At 42.7% G+C, this 24,990-nt stretch overlaps 1 protein-coding gene across 1 annotated transcript in view; it reads left to right on the top strand.

Annotated features, from left to right (window-relative positions):
- Nucleotides 1-1,179: 1,179 nt before the first annotated feature.
- GABRA4 (gamma-aminobutyric acid type A receptor subunit alpha4) overlaps nt 1,180-24,990 on the top strand; it is a 76,464-nt gene continuing 52,653 nt past the window's right edge. The window contains exons 1-2 of the mRNA XM_061584293.1: nt 1,180-1,262; nt 1,494-1,612. Of these exons, the coding sequence (XP_061440277.1) occupies nt 1,180-1,262; nt 1,494-1,612 (202 nt within the window). The remainder of the gene's footprint in view (nt 1,263-1,493; nt 1,613-24,990) is intronic.

Below are 24,990 nucleotides of genomic sequence, written 5' to 3'. Positions count from 1 at the left end.
TATTTTCTGTACACGTGCATGGGCAATGGACAAAAATGCTGTAAGGGAAGAAACTTCCTTTACTGAGTTTCCCTTCTTGGTTGTCATACTAAGACTAAAGGGGAGTGTGTTAGTTACTGAGAAGAGTCTTCTCAGCGGATGACTCACCTCCTTTCACTCTGGTTGGCTCCAATCAGCAAGAAAGGACACTGAAGATATAGGGACCCTGCTGGGCTCCTGCTCCCAAAAAAGTAAGGGGTCCAACACCTCCAGACCCTGGACAACTACACCTCTGTTGGTCTCCCAGATCCTAGTCCAGCCCTCTAATCATTTCACCCTACAAGGTTTGCCCTGAATTCGACTAGCATTTAATACCACCCACTATTCCTAAGTGGGAGTGGCTAGGCTGTGGTTCATAAGAAAGGTGCTCTGCATATGCTCAGAGGTGCACAGTTACAAATATGCAAAAGGTTAGCATATCCAGAGGATGAGCCCCTGCTGAAAAAAAAAGGTTCTGGGGCTGATATCTTGATGGCTCAAATGAAATCCAGCAGGAGTAGATTTTCGACTTGCGGTCCCTTCCCGCCCCCCACCCCTTGCTCGAGAGAGAAAAGTAAAACGTACACCTAGTTTCAAAGGGTGCCATCTGAAATAATGTTGCCAAACGCCTTCTCTGGTGGAGTAATGGGGCGGAGACATACAAGAGGGGAGAAGGAAGGGGCCGAAGAAAGAGGAAGAGGTGGGATTTGGAAGCCTGTTGACCCCAAGAGTGAAGGAAAAGGGGCTTGGAAGAGGGGAACTTGCACGCGCCGCCCGTCTCTCGCGCGCCACGCGTGTTTGGCACCCTGGAAAACCGACAAGATGTAGGATTCGTGTTGTGGGGGGTTGGCTCAAGGGATCGGGGTCCAGGCCCAGCCCCGGCTCGCCCCCTCACCTCCTCCTCCTCCACCTCCCCGCTTTTTCGATTGGCGTATGCCCGGCTCCCTCGCTCTCCAGGCAGGCAAGGCGGGTGTGTGGCGGGGAGAGCGGGAGCGCCGGTGGTGGGCTCTCTTCCCTCCCTCTCCCTCGCTACCCAGCTCCGCGCCTCCATCTCTCCCCCCCCCCTCGTCTCCTCCTTTAGCGGCGGTGTGATCTCTTCTCTGGACAAGGCGTTTAGCGACGGGGGAACGTGCAACCAGGCTTAAAGTATGGCAAGCAAAGATGGTTTCTGCCAAGGAGCCAGCGATCGCGATGTCTCGGGGTCTGTCTGTCGCTGTCATACACTTCCTGTGCCTGGCGACCTGGTGAGTGGTAGGACCCCCTCCCTCGCCCTCCCATGCCCTTATACCCCCTACCTGATGCTCCGGATTTGGGGTAGCCGGGAAAAAGGAAGAGGTGAAGCGCATGGGGAGTTGGGGGGGCACTAAATCAAAGCTTTCCGATCACTTTTCTCGCTTTCTCCTCCTCCTCCTCTCCCTTCCTGGTCTTCTTGCCTCCTTTCCCCTCATGCTTTTGTGCCTCCCCCCTCTTCGCAGCCTCACCGTGCTCCCGGGACAGCTCAAAAAGGAGGAAAAATTATGGCCGGAGAATTTCACGCGCATCCTGGACCGTCTCCTGGATGGTTATGACAACAGGCTGCGTCCTGGATTTGGGGGTATGGTTACTGTGTGCGGTCCCTGCTGTCTGTGATGAGTCTGCCTGGGTGTCTGATCTGTGGGGGAAATTCGCCTAGGTATGCTTCTGTGCCTTTCCAAACCAACCAACCAACCAACAACCCAAACAAAGTAATGATGATGATTGATTTCTGTTGCGCGCGTTTGACAAATCACAGCCCGCATCGAACCTCCTTCCTTTTGGCTCCCGCTCTCCCAGATCTGATCCCTTTGATGGGGAGGAGGGGCGGGAACGAAGAGGAGATAGCTCCTGTGGATTTCTAACCCCCATTCCCACCCCCATCCCAGATTGTGGCACCCAAACCTGCTTCGTCGGCGCCTGGAAACGCCACGGCCACCCACCGGTTTTAACACAACTGCTACGGCCAGTTTCTTGGGTCCTTCTTCGGATTTAGGCAGCAGCCCTCAATCCAAATCCCACTCGGTGAAACATGAGTAAGGAGGAAGTTTTGCATCCTCCTCCTAGTCACACTCACACACCCTTGGTGATCCAGCAGTGGCAAAGCGGCAAATGCCAGGAAGATCCCGTGGCAGTTTTTGCCACCCCTTCTCTCTTCCTCTCCGTTTCTGTCACTTTCAGCAGAGAAAACAGGGACTTAGCAGCTGGCCCCCATCCCCCCCCTCATCTGTAGGGTTGTGTACATGGCAGTACGAGAGACGTTGAGAGTTGGTTGCCTGGATCCTGCCACTTTGGGGGCAGCAATCGCTTGGCATTCTGTCAAAGGAGAACAAATGCAGCTGCTGCTTCTTGATTAAAAACACACCCGCACACTCCGACACTCCAGCAGCCGGAGGATAGGGAGACTATTGGAAATCTTGCACCTGCATCTGACTCGATCTTGGCAACAATGTTCACACTGAAACCCCCATCTTTTGCAGATGATGGCGGCAGAAAGTGGAAGCCTCCTTCTTTAAATCACATTTGTGTTCCCCAAATCTAGATCTGGTCCAATGCATGGGGGGTCCTCTTGATTTTCCAGCCGCAGCTCATCCTGATTTTATTTAATTGTGCTCTCCCCTCCCCCCCATATTGGTTATACTTGGTCATTTTTCTGATTTGACAGGTTGATTGGCTGAAATCTGAGTCAACCCAGACCAGATTTGTGGGTGGAGGTACGGGCTGGCTTTGTGACCCAGTAGGTGCTAAAGGTCCTACAGGGTCAGTAACACTTTGCCTTCCCCTACTTTCATGACAAAGTGTTGAGGGCTGGTTGCAGCTCTTTCTTGTTGTTGGAAATGGGCACATGTCAAAATGTGGGATGAGGTGATGGAGTTATTTCTGGGGCTACTATGTAGCCAGCATTGAGCAAATACTTTGCCTAGGCTTCTTCTGTGAAAATATTGTGCTTCTTTCCTTTAAGCGCTTAGTTTAGAGACATGTGATACACCTACGCTGGCATCTATGCCGGTAATTTCCACTTATGCTGTTAGCCAGTGCAATCATAATGAGAAGCAACTTGGCACTATCAGTTCCTGCTTAGACACCTTTTCAGTAGAGCTGGGCTTTCTCTGAGATCCATTGAAGAACATGACGGGTAGATGAACCTAATCTTATCAAAGCATCGGAGACACTGCGTTGTAGGCAATTAAGTTCTGCTCAGAGTAGACCTGTTGAAATGAAAGAACCAAAGTTAATCTTGCCTATTAACTGCAGTGGGTCTTCTCTGAGTAGGACTAGCATTGAATGCTATCCCAATCAGTTACACAACAGCAGTTTCCCTAGTCTCTTGTACGTTTCTATCCTGTGTTTGTGTTGAGTATATGTATGGACAGATACTGTACAATCACAAAATACGTTAGCTTGTCATAGATGTACTTGTCATAGATGTACTTGACCAGCTGCTGTTAGTGAAAGGTTCTGAAAACTTTTAAGGTACCAAGAAGAATGGAAGGGCAGCCAGTTTTTTCTAGCCAGGATCCAAAGAACCATGCTACTAGTTAAGCATAAAGTGTGTGTGTTGGGAGGTTGGATTTGTGGCTCATGAACCGCAGCTCCTGTGTCACATGGCAAAATCCTTTTGAAAATGAGGGAGATTATAAAAGTCATTTGTGATATGGCATGCAGGACTGGCTGAAGATATTTTGCTGCCTGAAGCAAAGGACAAGAAGCTGACCAGACTTGTGGCTGCATCTTACAGGAAACACTGGTGATGGGACAGAATCTTCCACCACAACTGAGACCAGCAGGCAAGCTTAGGAAATGCAAGGCAGGCCTTGTGGCAAACTCATCTCTGCCTTCCAACACTTTGCTGCCACTCCCTGGCTTCCAGGATTGGATGCCTGAGGCAGCTGCCTCATTCTGTCTAATGGTAGGGCCAGCACTGATGGTATGGGAGCTTGCAGCAGGGAGAAGTCAAAAATGCTAAATGTACCAGACCTAATTGCTTAGGCACAGTACAGTCCTACACATCAGTAGTTCCCAAACATTTCCCACCCACAAACCACTTAAAACTTATGGACCATGTAATTTTTTCTGCCTGTTGTAGCAACTGTAATGCACTGTGCTAGATGCTGTATGACTTTTGCAATTGAAATGGACTGTGCTGGATGCTATATGACTTTTAATTGTATTTTTATTGCTTCTTTCATTTCTTAGCTATTGTATTTCATTGTATTATAATTTGATTGTAATAGAATCCAGATTGTACGTGTTCTTCACAGACATACCATGGACCATCTGCATGAAGCTCTTGGACCAGTGGTGGTCCATGGACCACAGTTTGGGAACCTTTGCTATGCACATTACTTGGAGCCCAGTCTCACTGTATTCAGGGAGGCTTACTCTTTATTAAGTGAGTTTAGGATTGCAGATTTAAAACAGTTCTTTTGTTTATGTCCTATATGCGGAACAAAACCAGACATATATATATATATACAATAGTTAGAATATTATTTCTAATCCCAACTATTTTTATCACTTTAAACACATTGGTTTGCTTATTGAGCAACATATGTAATACCTGAAGAGCCCAAGGTTTCTGAGTTATAGACTGTTCTACAGACCCAAGAACTAATATTTGTTGCTTCCTTCTATTCTATTTTTTTCTGCACGTCTTCAAAGTTAAAAATGTTTAAAGGGCTAAAAATGGGATACCCATTTTTTGAAACAAAATCAAAATGATCACATTTTTTCTTTGAAGTGATGTAAATATTTGCATTAGTAAGTAACTATGGTTTCTACATGGCTGAGAATAAGCTGTCTGGGTGTTGAATGAACAGATATATCAGCTCCTGACTCCACTATGATGTGTTTCACTAACCAAAGTCGGCCCACTTAAATATATGATCTTACCTATTTTGCATGTTGTATAGATTTCATAGGCTGTTGGCTTTTCTAGACAAAACAAAAAATGCCAAATTTAAGGTCCCTTATATGATTATATAAGATCCTCTGTGGCGCAGAGTGGTAAGCGGCGGTAACGCAGCTGAAGCTCTGCTCACGGCCGGAGTTCGATTCCAACGGAAGGAGGAAGTCAAATCTCCAGTACAAGGGGTCAAGGTCCACTCAGCCTTCCATCCATCCGTGGTCGGCAAAATGAGTACCCGGCATATGCTGGGGGGTAAAGAAAGGCCGGGAACGGAACTGGCAATTCCACCCCATATGTATGGTCTGCCTAGTAAATGTCGCAAGACGTCACCCTAAGAGTTGGAAACGACTCACACTACAAGTGCGGGGACACCTTTACCTTTATATGATTATATATGACTTCATCTGTCTGCATGTCTCAGGTACACAAAATCATATTGCTGAAAGATATCCATGGGGGCCATTGGTTGGTTAGATATTCAGAGGTTCAGAGAAACAGGAGTATTGTTACCTAGGATGCACATTGGTATGGGTCTAGGTCATGGATGGGCATCCTGTGGCCATAGGGTCACATGTGACCCTCTGCCTAAGTTCAAAACAGTCAGGGAGCACCAAAACAATGGAAATGCATAATAAAGAAGAGTAAAAAAAGGAGAGCAATTTGCATGTATTTTGCATATGCTAATTTTAGTTACTATAATTTCAATAGCAATACAATACATTTCACCTAGTGGGGAAGACTGTGACCAGGCAACCTCAGTTTGCTGCCCAGATGCTAACTATTGATTGGTAAATTCAAGATTTCTGCTTTCCTTTAAATATATATATATATATATTTACACTGGAGTTGGGCAGCTCTTGAAATAGAGGGCTGCCCTCTGTAAAGTATGGCACCTGGTCACCTTTTGTCAGTTCAGAAGTCTGGGAAGATGATTTGTCCCTCACCAGCAACCTGCTGGGCAGGGAGAGAGAGAGAGAGAATGAAAGGTGTGCCTTGATCCACTTTTCATTAAGAACATAAGAAACCGCCTTATTCCGAGTCAGACCCTTGGTCCATCTAGCTCAGTATTGTCTGCATTGACTGGCAGTGGCCCTCAAGGATTTAAGGCAGGGAGTCTCTCCTAACCCTACCTGGGGATTGAACCCGGGACCTCCTGCATGCAAAGCATGTGCCCTGCCACTGAGCTATGGCCCCTTTGGCAGGTTGTGGCTCTGCTCACTGCTGGCTTTGACCCACAGGCAGCAGATGGCCCTCAATAGAAAAAAAGTGGCTCACCCCTAGTCTAGATGGAGCAGCTAGCCAGCACACCGTAAAATGAAATGTGTAAATGATACAAACTTCTTTGGGCACACTTGTATCAGACAGGAATGTTCCCTCGAGAGGCGAGGATGTTCATTTAATGGCCAGCCCAAGTTATAGCATCATGGCACTTTGCACAGAACAGCCTTGCTAGGTCCTACTCCAAGGGGCTTACAACCTGAAAATAGCCACAAAGGAACTAGCAGGGGCAGGGGAAGGAAATGGGTGATTATTTTTGGTGCACATACTTATTGCAGGTGCATGTGGCTCGCAGTGCTATCCTATGCATGCCAACTTGAAAGTAAGTCCCATTAAGCCAAATGGGCTTTTCTGCCAGGCAAGTGTCTACAGGACTGCAGCCTTAGTTTACAGCGGGGTATTGTGATTAGGGGTTTGTTCCAAAGGCTCCACAGAAAAAGGCAGTGGCAGTTGGTGGCTCCATGTCAGTGGGGCAGTGCAATCTGTTCTGGGTTTTAGTCTCAACATTCAAAGAGCTGTCCAAGGTGCTCAGCAGATCCTTGAAAGTGTCAACTAAAACCCAGAGCTGATTCCATTGCCCCATTAACATGGAGCCACCAGCCACCACTGGGAAAAAGTGAGTTTTGAGGAGGGATTTAAAGGAAATTAAGGTAGGTGGCTTTATGGGGGCATTCTGAGAGTGCTTTCCAGGTGTAAGGGGCAGCAAGGGGGAAAAGGCAGAGTTTTTTTCAAGGAACATTTGGACAGCTAAAGGTGGTGAAGCTAGAGAAGTGTGGGTCACAGGTGGAGATCGTATGTTGGGATACAAGAGCAAGGAGATAAGGGAGAGGCAAGGCCACGGAGGAGTTTGAAGGTAAGATCAAGAAACCTGTACAGGATCTGGTAGCAGACAGGAAGCCAATGCAGGGACTGAAGGAGTGTTGAGAAAGGTGAATGATTTTGAAAGCAGAGCACTGGATGGACATGACTGGACCCAGGTGAGACAGTGGAAGTCCACCTCATGTGGGGAATGGGTCAGCAGCTTCCTACTGAGTGCAGATTCAGCAGCAGACCCGGGGTTGCTGGTGTGTAATGTATGAAAGAACCCTGCAAGGTAGGAAAGTTGGAAAACTAAAGTGCATAAAATGGGGTTTAATTTATGTTCACATTTTGAATCGAAGGAAAATTCAATGAAAGCCCTGGAAAGAAAGCCTTTTAAATCCAAGTTTGGTGTTAGACCACTTTTGTTGCTTCTTTGTCTAACTTAAAGGTGAATAGTTTTTAAAGCTTGTGAAGAGAAGACTGAATAATACACTCTGATTTTTGGAGATTGTATCTAGCCCTGTGTTGCTATTTAGGCAGAAAAGGGACCTTTCAGCTGAACTAGAAAGAACTCATCTGATGATTTCATCACAATTGCACAGCAGTGTGCAAAAATTTGTTTCTTTGATGTAAGTCAGAGTAATAACAGCTGATTAATCATTAAAATATTTACTTTTCAAAGCAAGTATTCTTTTTCATCCTAATTCTTTGGCCTTTTTGTTGTTGATAAAAGTTTATGTGAAAAGTGATTAGATTTTTTTACAAGCCAGTCATTTACCATTGCACACATAGTAAACAAATGTCAGAGAGCATGGCAAGATTAACTGAGAAGAGAACAGTTAATGTTAAAGTTATGTTCCATGTTGACAAGTAATGGAATATTTAATGTGGGTGCTGAATCACCATCTCAGTGCATTCAGCTCTGGAGAAGTTCTGTACAGATTTTATGGAGGTTGGGTTGACATTGTCAGATTCTGTGGAAGTACCTGTATATATATTGAATTGCTATACCTGCAAAAATAGAATTTGGTTTCCCATCAGCATTCATTTGACAAGCTCAGCTTTTATTTCCAAATTATTATATTCCTAAATTTTATATCCTGAATTCTTTACCAGCAGGGCTCCCAAGTGGCTAATAATCTTTAAAAACATACTAGTACTATAAAACACAATAGAAAAGTTGCAGGATCCAACTTAATGAGGAAACCCCCAGCAGAGATTCATAAAACATCTAGTCAATGAAAGCGAGCCTAAATTTTCCTCCAGTGACTCAAACATGTTCCTATCTAAGAAAGTCTTTGTCAATATTCTGCAAATCAAGAGCGAGTGGGCTAGATGGCCTTCTCTGGTCAGGGAGCATTATGGGAAGGGTGCCACCACAGAAAAAGCTCTGCATGTGGTAGCCATCTTCCATTGCTTTGATAAAGGACACACAAAACAGAGCCTCACCCTATGATCTGAAGAGAAGGATGGGGAACCTGTGGCCCTCCAGATGTTGTCAGATCACATCTTCCATCATCCCTGGCATTGGCCATGCTGGTTGGGGCTGATGGAAGTTGACAATATCTTGAGGGCCGCAGGTTCCCCATCCCTGTTTAAAGGCCCAAAGTGAAACACCTGGGAAGAGAAGATAAGTCTGGCCATTTGAACAGTCAAAAAGGATTTGGTTAACTGACCAGTCAAACGTTGGTCAAATATTCTGAAACAATAGTCATGGGGATAAAATATACTATAGGCTTCAATCGTACACTCACTTTAACTTTATTAATTTTATTCAAACAGAAAAGACAAATTTAGGCTGCAGTCTATTCATGTACTTGGAAGTAAGTCCCATTGAACTTAGCGGGACTTACTTCCAAGTAGCCATTATAAGACTGCACTGTCAATTACCAACAGGCTTGATATTTATATTAATTACAAGAGCAAATGAGTTCTTAGTCTGAAAAGAAATATATAACTTTTGAGGATCATTAGAGAAGGTTTCTATGAATGTGAACGAGTCACTGAACAGATGACTCTTTGGCACCAAATCTGGAATATTAGGATCCAGCTGAAATTTAAGTTACATGGATTTCCTGCTGAAATTAATGGGCCTGAAATGTGTTAACTTTGCTGGGCGGTGTCCCTTGTGAGTTATAAATAAAATCTGGCTGGTTTATTATCACAAATCATCATGTAAAGTTTTGCTTTCTAGGTTAGATCAAAATGAAGCGTAAGTGAAGTGCTGAAGCTTTGAATGTTTTCCAGTCTCTCTATCTCTCCCCACCCCCATGATGCAATCTTTCCCTATCAATAATTTTGTCATCTAGTTTTCCTGGAATGCAGAAGTACAATTGGCTTTCTCATGATTCATTGAGATGGGCTGTATCTTAAGTCAAAGAAATCTGAAACCTCCTTGGCTTCCATAGAAATGTGATCAACTATAATATTGATTTAGTCCTAATCTTAAAATTAGTCCTAATCAGTATACTTCTTGGCATTCATTGAGTAAAAGGTCCAAAAGTAGATAGGAAGTGGCATCAGCTTGCTCATCTGGCAGGATTTGGATCATTCTGTTTTTCAAAAGGGCATTGCAAATTCTGACTAAAATTGTCTATGAGATATACGACGTTTCCTCTCTGCCACTAGATCCTTGTGGGAGATTTCTGCTCCACACTAGGCCATTGGAGAGAGTTCTTAGGAGAGCATTCCTTAGGGTAGCTCCATGACTCCCATTTCCTTTGATCATAGGATCTTCCCAACCTATTCAGTAGCCTCTTCAAACTAGTAATGAGAATTTAGGCACTGTAGGTTTTTATTGAGTGTGAAGAACTACACTAGAGTAGAGCGTTTGCACCATGTATGGGAAACCTGTGATCCATGAGTCACATGCTGCTCTCATGGTCTCCCTTGTGGCCTACAAGCGTCCCCTGCTACCAGTCTTGCTGCTGCTGCAGAATTACTGCTAGTTTCTCCACTGCTATTGCATTTTGCAGCATGAGCACGACTGGCATGCTGTGTGGGGATAATTAACCCTCCTCTTCCCATGTGTGTCCTCCCCATGAATGCAGGTATGGATTAATGGCCTCATCCACCATCAGCCCAGGCCCTATCCACTACTAGTTGTCACCACACTCACTGACACGTGGCCACAGCTGAATGTGGCTCTGAGGATTTATACCCTAAAGAGGTGTCTTTTATTGGGAAATACAGTGAGATAAAGTCATTTAAAATCAGTCAATTTAGAAAAGAAACTGAATGATATATCTTTAACATCTATTCTGAGTTAATAGTAATTTGCTGGGCTGGAACCTAAAGTTTTGGAAGTTATTGGGTTAAGTACAGGGATGTAGTCATCCAGGGTCTTGAGTGTGTGTGTCTTAGACCCTTACTTTTTGGGGTGCAGGGTCCCAGCAGGATCCTTATGTCTGCAGCATCCTAGGAGCCAATCAGCATGAAAGAGGAGTGAGTTAGCCACTTAAAAGAGTCTTCTAACATGATTCCTTGTCCTTTCCTGATTGGAGCCAATCAGAGTGAAAGGAGGTGAGTCAACCACTGAGAAGACTCTTTTCAGTAGCTAATACCCTCCCCTTTCAAGCTGATTGGCTCCTAGGGATATCTGTTGTTGTGGGAGAAGGCATTAAGAAGGATCTCATTCTCAACTCAGCAACAAAAAAGGGTGTGTGTGGCTGTTATTATAATGAAAGGACCCTGCACTTCTGAATTTGCCACTATACTGCTGGTTACGTATGAATGTCTATTTAATCACAACTGGATTGGAACCATGATATCATCATTATCATCTCTCTTTCTCTTTCTCTGTATGTCTCATTCACACACATTGCAGAAGTCTCAATTTTCCTCCCAAAAGGATGCTTTTGGAGGTGGAATTTTGCTTTGGATAGCTTGGTCAATCAGGCCAGTAGGTTAGACTTCACTGTTGCCTGCAGAGTTGTGACTAGCCAGTGGGGAAATGAACTTTGAAACAAAAGTCCACAAGAGCCTGTATTTTTCTTTCTTTAAAAAGAACAGGTAAACACTCTTTGATTTAGGATGGCTTTTATGAATATGAACCTATATATTATGAATTTGGGATTTTTTTTCTGACTGCTGGATTTACTGCCACTTTGCATTTAAAAAAAACATTTTATTGCATTTTGCCTGCCATTTCAGTTGTTTGATGCATGAGTGATTCTTTGATTTTTAAAACTCTAAACCATTCTAAACTTCCAATCATGAATGGATAGGAGGAATATAAATGTGAGGGGGGGGAATTAAAGGACCAAAAGCATGCAGTGTTTGCCATATGTCTGGCATCGGGAGAGCCAAGCTTGGTGGTGCGAGAACAAAGCTGTTTGTGAATTTGTGTGCCGAAGCATCTATTTTTATATATAAATTCATTTTCAAATTACTCTCAAATTGAGTGAAAGCACTTTAATAGCTTCTCAGACAGAAAATATCCTGTGTTTGATTTGCAGTAAGGGCTGTCAGTGGGAGTTGATCTCACCAATTTATTGGGGGGGGGGAAACTCAGATTTATAGGCATTATTGCACGTGGATGTCCTGATTGATCCCTGAAAGCCTAGTGTCTCTGCAATAATTCACTGATTGGCACCATCTCTACAGTAGAAGCAGTGAAGGGCCATAGCTCAGTGGTAAAGCAACTGCTTTGCATGCAGAAGCACTGAGAGGGACCCCTGCCTGAAACCCTTTATAGCTGCTGCCCATCAGTATACAGTAGACAATAGTGTGCTAGGTGGATCAGTGGTCTGAGTGTACGGCAGGTTGCTAAGTTCCTAAGCACCTTGAACAACAACGTTTCTAGCTAACAATTACAATGTTGCTGTTAACTATTAGGATGTAATCCTATGTTTCCCGGGAGATTGTCCCAGGGGCCATAGGTTTTTGCTAGCCCCCCTCTCAGTAGGTGGAGCGGGAGATTTGCTGGTGAAGCAGGAAGTCCCTTCAGGGTTTTCCCAACACACTCTCACAATGGAGAGAAAGATTTAAAAAATACTTATTTTCCAGAATGGGAGGGAAGATCTGAAATAATTACCCAACCTTTCAGCTAATAGAAGGAAGAGGGGAAAAAGCCAAAACATGGCATCTTACCTGAGCCTGGCAGAACTTTGGATTTGGTGGTTCCTCTGCATTCAGTTCTCCTCCTCCCACTCCCTTTGGTTTGCTCTTCCAAACACTTATTCAGGCCAAAGGACACAGATGCCCATGCTCAGTTGGCTTATGTAATTTTAACCTGCCTGGCTAGCATATGGCCAGATCCCATTTTCTTTAGCTAAGGAATATAAATAGCATTCATTCCTTACATCATGTTTAACAGCTTATGCAGAAGGAAGGTGCAGAAAGCGATGAAAGGCACAGACAACCCGTCTACCTTTGCTCTCCTGCTTGTGGGCTTCCCATGGGCCTCTGGTTGGCCACTGTGAGAACAGGATGCTGGACTAGGTGGGCCTTCAGTCTGACCCAGCAGGGCATTTGTTATGTTCTTAGGGTTCTGCTTTTACTTCATGCAATGGTAAAACAGAGAGTAGTATGTTAAAGAGAGTACGTTAAAGGGTGATCAAAGGGAAAAGACCTGGAGTTATTGGAATTAAATAAATTAATTTCAGCTTAGAAAGTCCTTCTGCCCTTTTACAGCAAATTGTTGGTAGGATTGATAAACTGTTGGGATGAAATATTTGGTAGGATCAGAACATTAGGTTAATAATTTCTTTATTTGCAAACATGTTTATACTGCCATCATTAAGAAAAAAAATTATCATGGCAGTGAACAGCATAACATCAACAATCAAACTATATTCATAAAACAAACACAAGTAAGTGTTGTGTGCTTCCCACTTCTCCAAGCCGTGAAAAGAGCCAGGGGCAATGCTACTTGGGCTTGGCTTCCTTAGAAAGAGAGAGAGAGAGAGAACATTGAAGGTTATGGCATTTTTTGTAGTATTTGACTTATTTACAAATATGCAAGTAGAGCATAGATGGAGTCAAGCAGCATGTGCTCTCCTAGCAGGCGACAGATCTGCTGTCCCACATCAGATCTCCAGAGAGAGATACCTGCACCTCCAGATGCTTCTAGCCTTCAGCTGTCTCTCCACCATAACTGACTGACTCTCTCTGCCACTGTCTATGCCCAAATGGATCCTTCTATTTCTTCACACACAAAAATGTGCATTCTCTCTCTCTCTCTCCGTTTCTCCCTCCCTCTCCCTCCCTCTCTCTCTCTCTCTCTCTCTCTCACACACACACATTTACATTAGCTCCTCCTCACCTGGTATGGGGTATGTATGTCACCTCAAAAATGATGGCTAACATTCAAGAGGGATATCCCCCAACCCTTTGCTCCCATTAAGGAAAACAATAACCACCCTGGGCGACTGGCAAGCAATTTCTTTAACAAAAGGGAAGGTTAGTCAGATGTATTAGCAGAAAGAATCAGAAAATTCAGTTATTATTTTTTTCTTTTTTTTTCAATTAATTTTTATTCAAATTTTCAAAATCAAGACAATACAAAAAGAAAAACACAAATTAAAACTAATACAACAAAAAGAAAAAAAAGAAAAAAAAACTATTGACTTCCGATTTGTCGTAGTTCAGCTATAGGTCTATAATATATAACAAACCTGTCTCTTGATAAATTATAAAATCACCTTCCTCCAGCAGTTATCTTAGTTGGTATCAAATCTCATTAACATCATATCATTTTATTCTTCTACAAAAAGTCAAAGAAAAGTTTCCAATCCTTGAGATATATGTCCATCAATTTTTTTCTAGATAGACATGTCAATTAATCCAACTCTTCAAGTCTATTAAATCCAGTAATTTCAAATTGCTCTTCTTCCTTTATCTGTGTTGATTCCATCTTCCATCTTCCATCTTTATGCACCCAATAATCTTGCTGTCATAGTCATATAATAAGAGTCTGATAGGGATTTCCTTCATCACGAATATTTTCTTGCCATCATTTCTGAACGTATCACTGAAGTATTGTTGCAGAACCGCATCTCTGTTCCTCTTTTTTACAGAATGCACTAGCACATCTCTTGAAGGGTTTTTCATTGTCACAAAACAGGAATTAATTCTGTAAACTTTCACCATTTCAAGTTCCATCAAATCCTTCCAGTCCATGAATATTTTTGAACCGATGATATCTTTATCTCCAATCTCTTCACCAATTCCTTCAGGGACAGCGCTGAATTCCAAACAGTAATATTTGTCTCCAGGATCCATCACAGCCAGGAAATCCAAATCTTTTCCCAAGACCATATTTAATCCAATCTCCAGGGCTTGAACCTTCCCTTTAATTTTTCTTTCATCCTTTTTTAATTTTCCAAATTTATCTTTGTTCTCCTTTCTCATAGAATCCTGAATTTCTTTCAGATCCTGTCTCATTTCGCCAAATTCACTTATCATCACTTGTCTGTTATGTCTGAGTTCTTGTTTTGTTAGCTTAATCTCATTCTTTATTTTCTGAAACATATCTAAAGAGAAAGTCCCTTCTTGTACATCCATGATCTCAACCACCTTCTTGATTGTCATTCTTAAAACAAAAAAACACACATTCCCTTCAATTTCCAATGTCCCAAGCAAAGAACAGTTTATTTCTTTATCCAGTTACAAAGGAGTTAATCTTTCAAGCCAGCTGACGTCACCCTCTAGACAAGACGAACTGCCTTATCTCTTGTATGTCCAAAAGTGCCAAAACAACTTTAATTCACAGCATCCAAATAATTAGTAGCAGGAAGAATGAGCAGATTCGTCAAAAAAAAAAAAAAAAGTAAACCGGAAAAATAGTCCCAGCCATATATTACTCAAAAGTCTTATAAATAAAAAAAAATTTTTTCTCTTTAAATTAGAAACCCCTCAGCTGTTTGTAATCTTTATAATGCTGAATTCCATGCCAGCTTTTTGCAATAAAAATAAAGATAAACTATTTATATTTTCTTCCCCTTAGCTCCATGAATAAAAGAGAAAGCTATGACTCACCCAGGGTTTCTTAATTGCTGGTTCTTTGACAAATCTCTTTAGCTGTATTGATAACAAAATAATGAGAAAAGACAGGAGAATGCTTGCCTGTTAATCCGTTTTTCTTTGAAGAAAAAAAAAACGGCTCACTTAATCAGTTGAGCTGGTTGGAAATCCTAGCTCCGTCCGAACTGCTGGAAGACCTTCTTTCACAGAATTCCAGCCTCCAACAGACACAACAAAGCTCTACGTTTCTTCCTTATCCGGAAGAAATTTTCCCCAGTCAAAAAGCCCTTCTGACTGGTTTTAAAACTGAAAAAGTTTCCACCAAGACGGGAGCCCGTCCCAGAGGCAGCACAGGCGGAGGAATCCTCCTGGGAAGTCCAGAGTTATTATTTTTTTCAAAAAATGCACTGAGCACTTCAATGAATGAACTAACTCTGCAACAATGGATATGTGAGGAGGAAATGCATAGCCATTTTGGGCTCTTGGGCTCTAAGAATTTAGTCTGCTGTCCTTGCTTTTCAAACACTATTTAATTTTTGTTAAAGTCTAAACATAAGTGCATCCTATATTTCAAGCCCAACAACATTTTTACCGCACCTGCTTATCCAGCTCCTTATATTCTCCATTGCTCAACTCTAGAAAGACTCCCAAATCAACCACATAAACACAACTATGAAATCAGTCCTTCTTTGGTGACCCATACTTCCTAATGCTGGAATGTGGAACCTGTAGGTTTCCAGATGATGTTGGATTCCATCTCCCATCATCCCCAGACACCATGGCCAATGATCAGGGATGATGGGAGTTGTAATCCAACAACATCTGGAGGGCCACGGTTTCCCTGTTCCTGTCCTGTTGAATTATACTGCCCAAAGGTTGCTGGTTCAAATTTTACTTGAGCTACTACAAGCCATGAATCCTTTTACTACAAACTTCCTTGTTGTAAGAAATACTAAGTTATTGCATGATTGCACTTTGACCACTTGAAGTCTGATATATAAATGCTAAGAGTGATTATAGATAAGTCACTCTAGCTCTCTGTTTCCGAATGCTTTCCCTCCCCCTGGACCACTTGAAAATTGCTGAGGATCTTGGTGGACCACTGAATGATTTTGTCTGCCTCTTGTAGCAATGATAATGTGCTGTGCTCGGTGCTGTATGGTTTTTAATTGTATTTTTATTGCGTCCTTTATTTCTTGCATTTTCTTGTGTTACAATTTGCCTTCCATAGAATTCACATTGTAACACACTAAAGTACAATATAAGAAATAAAAGAACCATGAAAAAGACCATTAAAATAAATATGAATCTTTACAATGGACATGTCACAGACCACTTGAATGAAGCTCACAGACCACTAGAGGTCCATGGGCCACAGTTTGGGAATCCTTGCTCTATAACCAGTAGTGTAGTGGCAGCTTCAGAAATGCAGGTTCCTTCATGTTAGCCACAGTCACACTCTCTCTCCCTTTTTTGCTGCTGAGATTTTTGTTAATGCCTTCTTCTACACCAGACATCCCTAGCAGCCAATAAGCATCAAAGGGGAGAATCTTAGCTACTGAGAAGAGTCTTTTCAGTGGCTCACTCACCTCCTTTCACTCTGATTGGCTCCAATTAGCAAGAAAGAGCAAAGAAGCATGTTAGAAGACCCTTCTCAGAGGGTAACCCGCCTCCGTTCATGCTGATTACCTCACAGGATGCTGGAGGCATAGGGACCCTATTGGGACTCTTCCCTCCCAAAAAGTAAAGTCTAAGACCCCCTGAGACCCTGGACGACTACACCCCTGTCTATAACTATAATTAGATTTTTCATGGCTTATTTAAGTTATGAGTGTTCTCAGTTTGGATTTGATTGCTGTTCCTCACAGACTCTGATTAAAGGATGTATCCCGGACATGGCTTACAAGTTTGCCTTCTCTTCAGTGGGTTGAAGTATTACCCAGATGGTTGCCTTAATCCTTAACCTGCCATTTTAATGGTTACTAATTTAATGCAACAGCATAGCTTATCCACTCCCACTGATCCCTGGAGTTTGCTGTTCTTTCAGAAGAAAATACACAGAGGGACCGCAGTGATGCTTATAACCACACACACAGCTCTATGTAATTTCAAAGTGTAGGATTTGGGACAAAAAAAGGAAAAAAAAGAGAGGAGTAGAGTAGTGGCTCATTATTGACAGAGGATTGGCCTTGCAAACAGAGTGAAGTCCTGTACCAGGATTTAGGTTGGAGCTTGGGAGGGAGATGTGGCATACAGCATGAATGGGTTAAGCACCTCTTCCAGCCCTGCTGGGTCTCTGCTTAACATGGCTTAATCCGGGACCTTTCTTCTTTCTCTATTTTGAAGAAGCTTGTTGGAGAGTCATCCTTATTGTGAGTAATGGGAGTTCTTCCCCTCAGTCCCAGTCTGTAATATGGGATTATATATACTGACGTACCCTCCAGGGTTGTTTTAACCATTACTGTGATAATACACCTGAAAAGCTTTGTCTGCTTAAGGGAAATGTTAGAAGAATTTCACCCTTTTGAAAATTTTACTCCATTTACCCTGAATGAAAAGGCCTTTCTTTGCAAGAGTTCTAACTAATATTTCTTTCTGATGATCTGATTTTAAGTTTCTTTGCCAGGAAACAGACAAATAATTACAGGAGAAATGGCTATGTGTGTGCAGTTAATAATAAACAGTGAAGACAGGTGGCTCTGATGTCAGTGGGGCAGTGAATCTGCTCTGAGCTTTCAAGGAGCTGCCCACGGTACTGAAATCGATTACCAAAACAGGCTCAGCACCTTGGACAACTTCTTGAAAATTCAGACTAAAAGCCAGAGTGGATTCACTGCCTGTCTGACATCGGAGCCCCCAGAATGTGGACTGATTGTTGGAGGAGAAGACCAACATTCTTCCCTGGTGGTAAGGGGAATGGAATGGAGTATTCTGAACAAGAATGCTCCACACTGCAACATTTTGTTGCAGGTCCCACTTGTTATTAACAGAAGGAGCAGACAGCTCTACTCCAACCCCAGCAATAGGAAGGTCTCCTTCCCCCATTCTCCTGGAAACACCGTCTTTGCCATGTTCTGCTTCTTTGTGTTGAGTCTATGGACCTTACTCTGCCCTTTTAGAAACAACCAGGCAGGAGCTGCTTCTGAAAATACTTACATGGAAGTCTCTGGACTCTTCTAGCACATGTGAGGGATACTCATGTGAGCTTTGTTTTAAGCCTTGGTAGTGAGTATATCAGAAAGCAAGAGGGGGGGAAATGAAAATGCAAAGAATGTGATTTTCTGTGATTCTACAGAAGGAATTTGCATACAATGAGTATTCAAAAATCCATCCATGCAATTATCTTTATAAGTTTGTTATACACTTATTCTACTTATATGACAAAAAAAATTATGAACGGCATGTCAGCCATGAGGTTTTCCAGGCAGCTGTCCAGATGGCAAAACCAGATGACTCAGGAGACTGCTAAGAGGATATGGGACTGGTTACCTATAAGTTGTCTTTCTTGACTCCTTTTTCAGGTTGGTGGTGACTGACGTTATTACCATCTGTCTTCTGCTCAGTGACCTTGGCAAAATTAGAAGGTATTCTTAGCATTTTCCCTAGCAAACAGGTGTCCTGATCACGAAATTGGCCCCAGTTATCAACCTTGGCATTGCTGAGCATTGAATAACAGTAAAAAGCAAATTACCTCATCATTGCTGTAAATGACCTTTTTTTTGGATCAGGTAGATGTCAGAGATGTGGTTGCAGTCTTTGGAACATTTCCCTTAGAGCAATGGCTTTCAAACTTCTTTCCTTCAGGGAACGCTTTACATGTAGAGATACTTATATTTTCGTTTCCTGTGGCATCCCAGCACATACTCACCATGTAACCTCTGTATGTTGCAGCAGGGGTAGCCAATGTGGTGCTTTCCAGATGAACTCCCATCAGACCAATGGCCAGGGTTGATGGGAGTGGAAGTCCAACAACATATGGAGAGCATCACATGGGCAACCCATGTTTCACAGGATTCTGGACAGGTCCTAGAGCACACTCTCATCTTGTCAGGGGACTTGGCAGATAATCTGGGGCTTGCCGTCATCTCTTATTATCCCCCCTAGATTTAACTGAGATGATTCACTGCAGGAAAAATCAGTACTGGCAGACAAACCTTTAGAGGCACTATCTTTCTGCCTTTCTCATTAAGGAACCCCTAGGACCACAGCTTCAAAACCATAGCCATGGAGTATAACTCTTTGGTACCACAGAGGCAACTCAACAGCAGGCCTGAGTAGCTTCTGCAGAACTGCCACACAAGCACAGAGCTTGGCTTCAGCTTCCTGAGAATTGTAGCTTTCTTTGTTGTTGTTGTTGTTTAAAAAAACACAACCAAATTTCTAGCTAGTGTGGCAACAGATACTGTATATAGGCTGGAATGTGTGCAGTGAAACTGTTTCAAGTCTGTTTGTGCAGCTATACAGGCTAAACCCTCATTTTTCTGTGGGATCCATATGATTTCCAGGGGTCCCTTTATGGCTCTTTGTCTTGCCTGTGGCTAGCAGAATTGGTTGTACAAATATACACTACAAATATGCACAAATGTTATGCTTTTGTGGCTCTGATAAACCTTTGGTCTTATGTGTGTTTATAGTTGGTCGTATGTGTGTATGTGTATTTATAGATTAGTTGTTTTTGTATATAAGCTCTATTCAAATAGATGAACAAGATCAAAATCACATAAAATTAATAACAAACTGAAAGATTTTTTTTAAGAAAAGAGGGATCAGGGAGCACAATCATAAAACTCTAAATGGCTTGGGACCAAAATCCTTCAAGGACAGCCTCTGACCAGTAAAGGCTGGTCCATTTGGGGAAATGGGACACTGCCCCACCAACCTCAGCCAGCCTTCTCCTGCCTGCTTTTTTGCTTACAACCAGTCAAGGGGTGGCTGTGCCCATCATTGGCCCTGGTTCCACCTGCTGCTGGTCTCTCTTTCTTCCACTCTATGGGCCCCAGCGGGCCCCAGCTGCCACTGGCTCTTACTTTATGAGCCTCTCAGTCCACTCAGGACATCTGGAGAGCCCCACTTGATGTTCCACCATTATCAGTCAGACATGCTGTGGTAGAGGATTCAGGAAAAGACTGTCCCTGCGGCAGCACCCAGGTTCAGCCCTGTAGCCAGCCTTCCTTGTTAGGAAGGGCAGCCATTTCTAGCTGGAGCATTGGGGGTGGGTGGGAGGTGCACAGCACCAGGCAATCCCCCCTCACTAGTTTAGAGGATGTGAGGGCCAGGGCAGGGGAAGGGAAAGGCAGTAACCTTCCCCCTCACTCCTTCTCCATGCAGAGAGTGTGTTCATTTACAGAATGGGCTTTTTAAAGGTCAAATTGATAGAAAATGTAGTATGAACACCAGGAATTAAATGACTGGCATATTTTTGTGTTTCACAAGGAAAAAGGATGTTAAGGACACAGTGAACAAGGGCATACCAAAAGGGCACACCAAAAGGGTCGTTCCTTCTAGTCTTGTTCCTGATCTTTAGATTTTCCCTTTGTTGTATAGTTGTAGTGCAATGACAAATTCAGAAATGCAGGGTCCCTTCATGATAATCATAGCCACTCCCCTTTCCTTCATATCCTGTGCTCTCCATGTCATCTCCTAGTCCATACTCCACTACACAGACATCCCTAAAAGCCAGTTAGCATGAAAGGGGAGGTTGTGTGTTTTCTACGAAGAACAGCCTTCTCAGTGGCTGACTCACTTCCTTTCATGCCAATCAGCATGAAAGGACAAGGACTCTTCTCTGTGGCTAACATGCTTCCCTTTCATGATGATTGGCTCATACATCAGGACCTGGCTGGGACCCTACTCCCAGTAGAGCAGATGACTACATCTCTGTTGGAGAATCATGGGAAAACTTTTTATCTGGTTGCTATATAAAGGACTAACTGATTGGAAACTAATTGTGGAAAGCAATTGAGTTTTTTTAACTGGTTGCTGGGTTGACTTTTTTTCTGCCCAGAAACCCTGAAAAGGTCTTGTGCTGAACTGCAGACATTGGGAAAATCAGAAATCAGGCCTGAATTACAGCCTAGATGACTGGCCAGCCAGCTAACTGTAGTGTACACAGTGTACACAGCAGTGTTTCTATTCCTCTAGGGCTGTTTTAATCCTTTCCCCTCAAATACGCAAGAAAAATAAGAATAATAGCCACTATGACTGTGAGTATAGTGAGCGCTTTAAAAGAGTAAAGGGTAACTTTGGGTATATATTTTTTCAGATCGCTTTAAGTTACATGTTTATTTCACCCTTTAGCAATAAGCATCCAATCCTGCTGTAATCATCATAGTAACTACAGAATAAGCAAACACTTACTTTGTACTTCAGGCAAGCAAACATGCATTTTTATTGCTGGGTAGAGAACACAACTGAAACTGAAACTGAAAAGTAGAGCAAAAAAGTCCAAAGGGTGGAGTCTAACTCTAACCCATAATACAAAGTTCTAATATTTAACTCATCCAGGGTTATGTTACTATACAGGCTGCCCCCCCCCCAGGATCACTTAAGTAATTATAGGGTGATTGTGATTATAAAAAATCCACCAAAAGCCATGCTTTTGTTGTGCACTCACCCTGCCTTATTCACTGCATTTTTCAGAGGGTCCTATTCTCAAATTGCTTCTGTTCTTAAAGCAAGCTGTCCTTCTTTAAATGGATGCTGTCATTGCCTGTCATGCCACAAATGAAAAATACAATTTCCCAAAGAAATTGTGGGGGGGGAGTACAGCTGTAGTGGGGGCAGTGCACCTGTTTTTCCCACCCTGGCTATAGGGCTGCTCAGTATTTCCTTTCCCAAGAGAGCCATCTGTGTTGGTATATTGGCACCCAATGATGTGTGTGTGTGTGTGTTGGCAGGCCTTTCACCTTTCTGGTTCCTGAGTGCTATAGGTTGCTTTTTTTCATCTGCTGTTTCTGAAAGTGTATGTTTGTTTGTGTATGTTTGTTTGTGTATGTTTTATAATCCTCTTGGTTTTAAATAGCTACCTTGGGCATCCTGGAGATGAATGGAAAAGCAGGATAGAAGTATTTTCATATATTAAACAAATCATGAAAAAATGATAAGCACCATATCACTCAAGAAAAGCCCAGACCCTGTGCCCAGCAGATCTGACTTCTGCCAATAATGGGACACGCTGCAAAGTCGAATGCAAGGAATTATAAATGCTAAGTGTCGCTTAGTGCTTTCGAGTGTTCGGAGAGCTTCAGTTAGGTTATATAATCCTTACGTATCACTAGGCTACACCAGTTCTTAAAGAACAGGAAGAAACTTATTAGAGAAGATGCTTTGTAATGGGACAAAGGCTGTTGAGGGCTTTAAAGGCAGCCCCCTGAATTGGGCTATCAAATTAATGAGGCGGTAGCTCAGACAAAGAAGACTTGGGAGTACTATCGTGTTGGGGGTCTATGGCTGCTCTTTGGCAACCAGGCTAGATATCTGAGTAGGTGAGAGACCAGTGTGGCTGCCCTCTGGTTAATCCACATTGTAAAGCTGGACACGCTTCCTGGCTCACGTGAAACTGAGTAACAATTGGATTTTGCACTGAGTTACTTTTCATTCCTTGGAATGTTTGTTCCTGTAAGTTGTGATTCATACTTGACAGTGCCCATTGCAGTGTGTGTAAAGCTCCCCTACTATTTAGCTGACATTAAAAATGCTCACCATTGAATCTATAAATAGTTCCTAGAGTGCTAGAATGCAAACGGGGAATTTGAGAAAGTCCGCCAAAGAGCAGCTGTTAATTTTCTCAAAACTACCATTAACGATCTCCTGTATAATAATTGTCTGCTTGGTATAACGTAACATCTGTATGTTTAACTGTATTGTGAATAGTTTTTTTTCTTTTAAAAATATATATCTTGTAATAAAATGATTTCCCTCAGTAACACATTGTAGCACTTGGCCTGGGTATATCCAGTTATGAGCCAAAATAAATTTAGGTATTGTGTTATAGGCCCTGACTGGCATTTCATATCTGTCTTACACTTGAGGGTGCAAGCTGACACCCAGGGTGTTCAGAACACATTGTCTGAAGTGGTGTTAAACTGGCATTTGAATCCCTAAAAAAATCCTCACTACTTGCATTCTCACACTTCAGAGAATGTGGACTCCCTTGGGATTAGTTTGATTTTTAGTTAATAGAACTTATTATTATAGATGTTTCCTGCTGCTGACTGTTGCATGCATTAGGCAGCTATAATTATAATTATTATTTAATTTACATAGTGACATAATGGTATATGACATTCTAGAGAGTAACATAAGTTTTTTAAAAAGAGCAGGTCTTTGCCTCAAGGAGCTTACAATCAACAATGCAGGAGACAAAGGGAGGGAAGAAATGGTAAGGTTTTGAAAATGTATTTAATGGCTTTAATGTTATTTTTTACTTTAACCTGGCTTGAATTCCTTTTAGAAGACAAGTGAGATATAAATTTGAAACAAACAAAAAATCAACCCAACAGAATTCCACAGTGGCTGAGGCATCAGGTCTGTGTGCTTTGTGATGTTTGCTTCACCTCTGATGGTATGCAAAATGGAACCTAACATTGATGCAAAAGCTGTGTGTACTACAAACACATAGAACCAAGTGCTCCACAATACAGTCAGAGGAGTTTGTCACAGTGATGGGAAGCCCAAGCCAGATGCAGAGTGAATTTAATACTCAGGGACAAGCCTAGTTTGAACAAGCCATAATGTCTAGGTTCTCAGACTATGAGGTAGACCCCCAGCACAGAACACTTCCATGGAATGTGTGCAATGTTCTAGAGCAGTGGTTCTTAACCTTTTTTGGGTCATGGACCCTTTTGAGAATCTGATGGAAGCTATAGACCTCCATAAATAAATAAATAAATAAATAAATAAATAAACAATTACTATTAATTTTATTGCATTGGAAAAAAAATTTGCACCTGGTTCACGGACCCCCTGGACCACGGGTTAAGAACCACTGTTCTAGAGGGAGAGTCCTGAGGTAGAAGGAGCCCTTTCTTCCAACAGTCAAGAACTGAATGGATTGATTATCCAACCTCATGACAGAACATCTACCTCCATGTGTGTGTGAATAAAGGGAGTGGTTGCTCTTCCGCTGCCCCATCACTCCGCCCTTCAAGGAAGTCCAGGAAGAGCCACTTACTGCTTGGTTCTTGTTAATGTTTTTCCATGTGTATGCCATTTTGGGAAAGTGATTGAAGATGTCCCATTCTATTCTGGTTTCCACCCAGGGCGTTCACACATTCCCATACAGAGTACATACAGAATACATAATTGCTGCTGGGTTGGGAAGGCCCAGAAGTTAGATGGAATGGATACCCAGCTTCCAAGAGTTTGGAACTGCCTACATAATAAATATTGTCCTGGCTTTGCTCTGTGAATTCTACTTATGCATGTTCTTCAGATGTCCATTCCATTAAAATCAATGGGACTTACTTCCACGGAAACATGTTCAAATTCCCCCTCCCCGAAAAATGTTCACCTCCAACCACAGCCAAGTCTAAGCACATTTAGCTCTTGTTATCCTTGCCTCTCACATCCACATCTCCCCTCTGTTTTCTCCCCACTGTTCAATGTCAGATTGTAAGCTGCTTGGGACAGGAACCTTTCTGTGTATGCTGTAGAAGGGCCATGTGTATATGCTGTACTGTACTAAAATCAATAACATCCTGAACACTTGGGATGGCTTATCCACAGTGCTTTCCAAGCACCAACTATCAGCTGATAGTTGGCTCTTAGGAAGCACTGCACAAGGTAGCAGTGCTTGGAAACACCTTTTTGTCAAAGCCCCACTTTTACCTGCCCTGCAGCCAATGTCACACATATAGGTGTAAAGCAGGTGGGTGCAGCTTGTCCGCAATGGCCCTGCAGGTCAAATGGGAAGCCAGGAAGGCCTAATTAGGCCCATGGGCCAGAAGTGTTCCACTCCTGCCCTAAGCTAATGTAATAGTGTTTAAAGGCTACCTTCCAATAGGAAA

This window comes from Rhineura floridana, chromosome 9, assembly GCF_030035675.1.
Source record: "Rhineura floridana isolate rRhiFlo1 chromosome 9, rRhiFlo1.hap2, whole genome shotgun sequence".
Lineage (NCBI taxonomy): Eukaryota > Metazoa > Chordata > Lepidosauria > Squamata > Rhineuridae > Rhineura > Rhineura floridana.
This window is presented reverse-complemented; position numbering and strand designations above follow the sequence as displayed.